The sequence below is a fragment of the Macrobrachium rosenbergii genome, chromosome 7 (assembly GCF_040412425.1).
Source record: "Macrobrachium rosenbergii isolate ZJJX-2024 chromosome 7, ASM4041242v1, whole genome shotgun sequence".
Lineage (NCBI taxonomy): Eukaryota > Metazoa > Arthropoda > Malacostraca > Decapoda > Palaemonidae > Macrobrachium > Macrobrachium rosenbergii.
This window is the reverse complement of record NC_089747.1, coordinates 44994917-45004159: the sequence shown is the minus strand read 5'-3', so window position 1 is coordinate 45004159 and position 9243 is coordinate 44994917. Positions and strand designations below refer to the sequence as shown.

Genomic DNA, 9243 nt, shown 5'->3' with positions numbered 1-9243 from the left:
TCTGAGGCCAAAGGCAGAAAAGGAGCTGTTGCACAATCAATACTAGTTATTTTGATCTCAGTCAAGAAATTAGGTAAAACTACAAAAATACCAGAAGTAAAAACAGTGCAATGAAAAATACAGAAACTTACCCTCCTATTGCCAAATGATGAAAACTATACAAAGAGAGTACCTTGATGTAAAACCTATACCCTGATGCTACTGAAATAACAGCCTGTTACCTAGTTACTACATAAAAACATACAAACACCAAAAGTAGGCATAAACTGATAATGTAACAGAGACAACAGATAAGAAATACAGGAAAATAACTGGAAAAACAAATACTTTATTGCCAATAAATGCAATTCACTGAATAAAGACTAAGCAGTGGCTAACAAGATGAAAATAACTAAGCTGAGAAAATCAAATCTTGACACAGATTAACCAATAGAATGACAGTGGCTGAAATTAACAGAATTACTGGGCAACAGACGAAAGACCCTTGAGTCCAAGGATATTCCATACTGTAGATATGAGCTTATTATGACTGATGGGGTTGGGTAAAAACACATGCTTGAGAAAAAAGTATTCTTTTACATGCATAAATACATGTTAAACACATGTGATATACATTTAAAAATATTTTCCAACTTGTTACAAATATTAGAATACCTTACACAATCAATGCACTTTAAATCAAGTCTCATTACAAGTTTTGTAAGAATACAAATGTGTTTGAATTATGCTTCTCATTTCAAATGTCATTTGAAAAATCTTTTGAATGTTTAAAATTTTATGCAGTCTCAACAATAAACATCCCTTGAAAAATATCAATGCAGACTACTAACCTTTAAATTAGACATCTAAACCACCACTTTTAAATTAAAATCCCACATAACTAGTAAAATATAAACCGCATCCACAGATTCCAAACTTCACACAAGACACAAACACAAGTACACAAATCAACAGCTACCAAGAGTTTATAGGGATATACACAAGAGAATGCTATAAATTATACTGAATTCTGGGAGAGAAAAAATTAATACCACCATACATTTTGGACACACAAAACTACTGTACTGTGTGGTACACTCAAGTTGGTACAAGAACAACAAATATGTAAGTAAAATCCTCTAGTTTCAGACACTATTAAACTTTAATCTACTAATCCAACCACAGTTTTGAAACATTACCTTAGTATCACTATTTGTCATTTTTGTGAACTTTGACGTATCTAGACTAGGAGGCTCGTAGGCTACTTCGCCAAATTCTACCTTGTCTTGGAAGTGTTTGAAATCGTCCTCATCAACCTTCTTTCGTTTCCCTTTCTGCTTCTTTTTTAAATCTCGCTCCTAGGTGAGACAAATGACCTCAATCAGTACATATTCATAAGGTTAAAAAGCAAATGTAGCATTGCGAATGATTTTCTCATTCCAGGAATACAACCCTTTCATTTTACTTACACCATACTGGCAAGAATGGTGTAACAGTAAATGTGAGTAGTCCGTAACAAAATGAAGTCCTATGCATTCCTTTTCGGTAAATATCCCACACTAGGTGAAGCAGACAGAGGCAATAATCTATGAGAGGGCTGGGATGAGGGGACTGCCATCAAAATAAAGGAATTATGTATCTTTACAGTATATGAGCATTATTTCAAAGTGTACAAACCTCTTACTGTGCGGTCATTAATTACATGAGGTGAATGCACAGCAACTCTTCAGTTTTCTTGAAAGGTACAAGAAGGGTAAGATTTGGTTAGCAGAATCAGTAGCCCCAAAGATCTTAAGGCATCTCCTAGATGGAAAAAATATGTGAAGTGCTGTGGTAAACCATGAATCTGTACTGCTGCACTAGTGTAAACTGACGATGCCATATCACCTAAGAACCGGAGAGCAAACTACCAAACAACGACTGATTTGGTGGAGGTGAAAATGAAAATAGTGCTGTTACAGCAAGCCAATTTAGCCCCTCCAGATAAGGTTCCGACCCCATGAACACTGACATTAATAAGAACAGTAGTCCTTTGAAAACGAATCATCACTTCTTAAAACAGCATTTCTACAGACTCTAGGCAAGGTACTCAAGATTGAAGCTTCTACTGAAACTGCGTGTAGTTAATCTATGGGAAAAAAAATATCTATGGCATGATCCACAATCTCCTGTTTTAGGTATCTCCTCAAGACCTTCCAGGAGAGAAGGTTGAGAATGTGGTCTTGCTCCCCATGGAAACACAGATAAGATTAAAAAACCAAGGGAAGCTACAATTTCAAGAAACTAGTTGGTGAACTGGTCCTTGCTCCAAAGACCATCATGGAGAAGGAAAGGCCCTTTGATCAGTTCTTAAAATTCAATGACCTTAACCCACAGTTCATGAAAATCGTTGAAAACTGAAAAAAAAAACATGACCTATGAGAGAAAATTTTAAGAATTGTATAGCGATGCATGTTTCTAGGTTTGGATGGTTGTTAAAACTTAAATCAACCATTAAATGTAATTTCTAATGTATTCCTGATTCACAAATAAAATATAACTAATTCTGAATGCCAGTACCAAAGATCTTACCTATCCATGGACAAAGATATCACAGCCATTTTGCAACAACCGTCATAACCTTCATCTGCACAAATCCTAATATATTCCCTTGTAACAAGGGTCAGATTTTATACATTGGCAGAACAAACCATATAACATTTTACTAAAAAAATCAGACAAGGAAGAGTCTTTCCAGAAGCTCAGACAAAGAGACAAGAGACCAGGTGTTGTTTCTGTTGCATTCTCTATGTTGTAATGAGTTTTAGTTAATGTCCTCTGGGTAGTCGAGCCTTGCTGAGCAGAGAATTATAAGGTTTACCAATAAAATATACTAGTTAGTATTTTTTACACTGAATCAATATTTTAGAGTCCTACTACAAAGAAAACTACAAAAAATACTTCTTACTGGAACCATATTTTTCATACTCTGTAAGTCTATATGACTTGTATCTTTCTATGATCAAAATAGCTGGGAAGTATTTGTCCACGCCTATCTGATTCACACATCACTGGTTTCAGGAGTAATTCATCAAAAAACGTCCTTATTTTTACTGAGCGAAAGAAATACTGTAGAGGGACACTAACTCTGTTATGGCATGGTGTAACTTGACAACGAATCACATTCCTAATTTCTGTGCATCACTAAGGAGGTTTCTCCTCCCTCTTGATGATCTGCTTGAATCAACAGTTGGATCACTGGCTGATTTTCAAGGGCACTTTTGTCACAATCCCGGTACCTCAATCTGAAATGCATGCCATGCCATAACTTATGGATGATTATAAACATTTCATGCCAACTCCTTCCATGAGGTACAAAACAGGTTTCCTCAGTTTATTCTGTATCTTCTACTTAACATTAAGCTTCCAGTGATAAATACCTCTGCTGGCCATTCTAACTTTTGGGATATATATTCCAATGTGTACTGTATACTTAAAATTAAGTACACCATGGCCAGCTGATACTATGAACATGGATGCTGTCAATGACTAGGGAATTAAAAGAACCAATCATCTTCCCTCAGTCTTTCTCTTACATGTATGCTCCCCTAAATTTCAAAATACATATGTGAACCTAACAACCTAACTGCACTGGGCTTTTATCTCTGATGTAGGTTATATTCAAGCAATCACATTTTTGCCTCATAGGTACGCTGTTTCAGCACGCACTTTCAGGAATCTAGTTGCTAATCATCCTTCCCAAGTTTCACTCTGTATTAGCTAAGCCTGAATTTTTCATTTTATATCAAGGATATGATCTAGGTGTAGGAAAAATTACAATCTAGCCCTAAAGGGAAAAAGTGACATAAGAAGATATGATGATGCATCTCCCTGCAAGGCTTACTAAAGTTAAGCTTAACTTCTCAGCTGCATCTTTGTGGTGCCAGTTTATATTTTCTATACCAGGTTTAGTTGGGCACTTGTATTTCGTGGTATGCTTCCTTTATCTGAAGGCAATAATGACAAACAGTGAATAGTCACGTTTGCTAACAGTGGTGATAAACCAGAATACCCTGGGACTCCTGGCAAGAGATGCTGCTAGATCGAGACTATCCAGTCTTCCTCAAGCATAAGACTTCTTAGTATCAACCACAAGGCTGCAAACCTGATCATGTAAATTCAGACCTATGGAGTGCAAGAAACTGTTATCCCTTGTAGCGTTTATGCTTTACGAGTATAGATCCCTATCTGTACAAGGGCACTTTCTTACAGTGTACCTTCTGTGCCATACTGAAGAGTATACTAAAGGTTCTTGGCAGCATAACTTCAGCTCCAGCTACACTGCTTTTTCAGCCATTTACTTTTCATAAGCTTCCTTTGGTATCTTCCAACTTTGCTGCTGCCAAAGTTCACTTTCACCTCGCTCCAATTTTCACCTCTCATTTAAGAACAAATTCTTTGAATCAGCCCTGAGAGTTTCCAGTATGACTCAGTGGTCTCAAACTAATTTAAGATAATAATAAGAGTTAGGAAGAAGGCTATCTTGCAACATATTTCATTATAAATTACGAATGCATCAGCAGTTTAATTTATACCAGTTTCTTTATTCTAATAATTCCTTTTTCAGTGGGAGAAAGATCATATAATTGTCTTACATTCACTTCATGAAAGGGAGGGTACAGACACATTTGGGAATGTTTTCATTTCACTAAAATATACATCATGTATGCAAACACAAAATACATAGTGTTAACATTCCACTGCAGCTCAACACAGCATGATCTCAATGAAAGTGAGAAATGTAGTGAATTACAAAGCAGTTTCTGGTCACATTTATGCTGTGGTGGCAGGCATGCAAATGATTTTAATCAGATGGGGATGGTTATCTAGTACTCGTTGTTGATTGACTGGCACCTCTCCCTTGTGAACCAAGTAAATGATTATCGTAGAGCGATGGTCCTTCAGCGTAATCCCGATGACTGCCTGATGGGGGATCGGCTCATGGTTACCTGCAGTTCTGGTTTTCAGGACATCTCATTGGGGGGTCTTGATTGATGAGATCATCCTTGTGAAATGTTGCTGCAGTATTGTAAGCAGGATTCCTAATATTCAGGACATCATGCAGGTGGACCAGACAACGACCAAGTGGGTTACCAAGTACATGGTGCTGTTGCAAGGAAACCAGTCTGCCCTGTTTCTGCTTCAGCACTTACATCCCTGGGCTGTGTTGGTTCAACTGCAAACAACCCCAAGAGACAGAGGAGCTACTGAAGGCTTTGTGGTATTCCAGGGGAGCCTTCTTTGTTTACCTCCCTGGAACTTTTGCCTTTGGCCTAAAGTTGCAGAACCCCATTGATTCAGCCATAGCTTTCCCTTAAAACTCTGATGTTTCCAAAGTTCCTCCTGCTCCTGCTTCTGCCCCCTCAGGTATATCTGGCTCAACTGCAACCTCAGTAGACGTGGGAGGGGATGAAAAGACTTGTCTATATACAGATATCTGAACAAACACTTTTGGGATGTAATTGTCAGTGTTACCTTCTGTTAGAGGACATTGGCCATATAAGCTGGAACTAGCATGGAAGGGCGAAGCCCTTGCCCATACTGGCATCCATCGATGTCCCTTTGTTAACTCTGTTCTCTCACATCCTCCGATATAAACAATAAGAAGCTCATTAATGCCTTAATATTTTACAGATTAGTTTAACTGAGAATGTTGAAGATTCTGACAATACTTCTTTTAAAGATTTGTTCCCATACTTGATGTATGCTACGAGCTGAAATTGCACAATCACAAAAAATATAACTGATTATAGATGTTTTCCTCCATTATCTGCATTCAGGGACTGAGCCATGTGGGTAATTCATAAAATACAAACAGGTCAAAAGAGTGTGACCAATTCAAAATAATGTACAGTATGTATTTTCATATGGCAGTTTTCTGACTGAAAAATGCCACAATAAAAGTTAGTTTCTTACAATGGGTTTTAGAGATTGTAATAAATCACTTTTGATCAGATTCCGAAGATATGGTTACTTTTTCACTATCCTTTCCTTTAATGCCTACACATACTGAGACCCAACATATTTCAACAATTATACTGGATTCATATTATCTACAATTATACTGGCTTCATATTATCTAAGTGAAAATTTGTTGAACATCTGGATTTCTAGTCACAATTACAGATTTTTGTGATGGAATAATTTTTTTATGACTCTTATAACTGCTGACCATATTGTCGACAGTTCTTCTGTGAAAACTAATGGGTTAAGTAAAGTGGTTTGTTTCCTTAGATTACAGTTACAGGCAGTCCCCGATTATCAGCGGGGGTTCCGTTCCTGATGGGTGATGACAACCGAAATCGCCAATAATTGGAAATCGATGAATATCATCATTGATAACGGGATATTGGCACCGATAAGCTGGGATCAGTGCCTCTGTTAGGTGGGTACAGGTGCAGATCTTTGGTTATCGGTGCCAATAAGTGGATATCAACACCAAAAATCCAGTTACCATCGCTGAAAATCCAGTTAATGTCGTCACTAGACAAGTACCGTAAAACCGGGTCGCCGATAACTGGGAATCTGTCAGTACAAATTGCATAACATGGACCATCAAGTTTTATTTGTTCTGCTGTAGGTTGCTAAGGAAGTTCAGAGGTATATGCATTTTTTAATTAAAAGCACAGTATGTGTTTACAGATACAGTACACACTTCATGCATGATTCACCAAGGGGATCATTCTAGCTGGAGGAGGTGTTGTGTTTATCTGTCAACTCAAGAACTCTGTTAGCTCTTATTACATTGGGGGTATATGACTGTAAATGCCAATGTTCCTTTGGCTGAAGACCTCTTTAGTTGGCAAGTTACTAGTATGAATCATAATGAAGAAAGACGTGGTCTGCAACTTTCACTTTGTACAAATTTACTGGTGCAGATTCTTAGTCCTCCATTATGAATTGGATCTATGCTTTTAATAATGAATCTTGACAGTGGGCTACATATTTGGCTCCTTAGTCAAAAGCACTCAGTACAGCTGCTTTGTCTAACATCATGGCTGATCTGTCAGCTCACCTAGTTGCATGTGATACCTTTTCAAGGCATAAGAAAAACAGATTTGCTCACTGCAAGGACAATTTATACTGGCCTGTAAATCAAGGAAAAACTGACACCATTCTTACATCTTCCTTGAAATTATACTGTTGTATGGTCATTCACCTTTTCTGCAGAAAGCAGAAAGTATCAATTTCCTTTTGTTCACTATTCATTTTCTTGAGGTTAAATTGTCCCTGTCAGTGGAATGATTACTTTATACACGCTTAGGAATACTGACAAACTTTACATACCTTCTTTTTTTCCTTTTTTCTCTTCTCTCGCCTTCTAATTTCGCTCTCTTCTTGGCTGGCAAAAGGGGATCATCCAGAGCCTTTCTGTGTTTCATTTTTACGACATTGCCACTTTCATCTCGGTCCACTTCTACTCTGAACTTTTCCTCAAATTTGGATTCATTTACAATATCCTGGAGAAATAAGCATAAATCATAATCACAAATCAATATTAACATCTAATTTTACCATATACTACACTGCACTTCTAAAACTCCTGACCGCAAACATTTACAACGCTTCCAAGTTTCAGTCTCAAACTGTCATATTTCTAGTCAATACTATACAGAGTTGTGCACCTTGTATCCTTTACAGCTGTAACACAGAATGCAACTTACCTGTTGTAGCAGTTCTAAACTCTGCATGGTAACTAGGTGGGCCTGAATGAACACAACTGGCAAGATTTACTTATTTAAACTCGTAATTCTAAAAACTCTCCAAGTATGTCTTTCAAATCCTATGACGGAGATTGCAGACAGCAGTTATTGACAACACCGGCGACAGAAAATCTGAATGGAAAATGGGAATGGTTCCTGATACCCGCCTCCCAGCCCGGCGGGAATGAGTACCTAACCACCTGACCGGCCACTCGTGTGCCGCGAAATTTGAAATTCTGTCCGGACCTTGAATACAGCTATATATATATCTGACAGGTAAGTTTCATGAACAAAATATATATATATATATATATACTAACACAGCACAGCTCTCAAATATATTTGAGAAGACCAGCTTCTTTGATAAAAGAGATAACATTATTAATACATATCACTAGGTCTCCCATCTCCTCCCGATGACTTGGGAATCGAAGATATGGTTGTAGGGCCTCCGTGTCTACATCCTCCAACTACTTCACGGCTTTCTTCTCTAATAGAGCTGGCAATTTCTGAGATAGGACCTAAAACCTCTCCAAACCTACTGGCAGGCCGTTAAGCTGATGGGAGGGAGTTACTACTGGAGGTTTCTCCTGAAGAACTGCATAGCCCTCTTTCAAGACCTTCAGCACTTGCGGCTCACATTCCTGTTCATCCCTCCCGGTCCAGAAATGAAAAGTCTTGCTCCCACTCCAGACACAGAGGATGAAGCAACTCATTTTCAGGTGCTGGGTTGCTGACAGGTTTCTTGGAGGGTCTGGAAGTTCAGAGGTTGGATCTACTACTTGAAAGGGGCTGTTGTTGCAAAGGCAGAAGTATATCTGCTAGTTGCAGTGGCAAGTGTGGCAACCCTAGTCCCTTTTGGCAGACTGAGCTAGAGGGTCCTGGGGATAAACTGTTCTTGTCTAGGGGCACAAAGAAGGGAAGAACGCTGAGATGAGGTGACTCCCTTCGCCGCCAAATGAGCTTCCCAAAATCTCGTTTTTAAGGACTCCTGTTGTGAAGATGGTGGCAGCTCTTGTGCTCCATCATACAGCTCTATCAGCACAAGCCAGAACTCCCAGGCCAGTCCGACATGAAGTTTCTTGAAGAATCCTTGCAGTCTTCTCTTTTCTTAGTAGAGAGCCCCAACTGTCAATCCAGAAAACTGAAGACCTCAAAGACTTCAAAGATGTCTTCAATTAGATAGTCCAACTCCGATGTGGTAAAGAGAATTCTGGCAGAGAAGAAAGCAGAGCGACCATGATACATCTATGACGCTCAAACGTCACCTGAGGAGGCAGAAGCTCCCAAGGAGGAGCACTTCTCCAGTTGCATATGACAGATGCTTCTGCCATATCAAGCACAAAAGGCAGCGCTGAAAACCGCTTTCCGACATCTCTTTTCCTGATAACCAGTCATCAATAGGGCAAAAGCTTTCCATGAAGATGAAGACAGAACAATACAAGGTAGCCTGGCGGTATCTGGAGGTTGTTGCATCAAGAAGGACGACCCTGGTGACAGAAGGACGGCTGGAGAGAAGAAC

At 38.8% G+C, this 9243-nt stretch overlaps 1 protein-coding gene across 1 annotated transcript; it reads right to left on the bottom strand.

Annotated features, from left to right (window-relative positions):
- Nucleotides 1-904: 904 nt before the first annotated feature.
- Nucleotides 905-7747, bottom strand: LOC136840415 (uncharacterized). The gene is made up of 3 exons (XM_067107095.1): nt 7306-7747; nt 3164-3263; nt 905-1337 (listed from the first exon to the last, which is right to left on the bottom strand). Exons 1-3 carry the CDS (start codon nt 7521-7523, stop codon nt 1125-1127), a joined length of 531 nt encoding a protein of 176 aa, XP_066963196.1. The 5' UTR covers nt 7524-7747; the 3' UTR covers nt 905-1124.
- Nucleotides 7748-9243: the final 1496 nt, after the last annotated feature.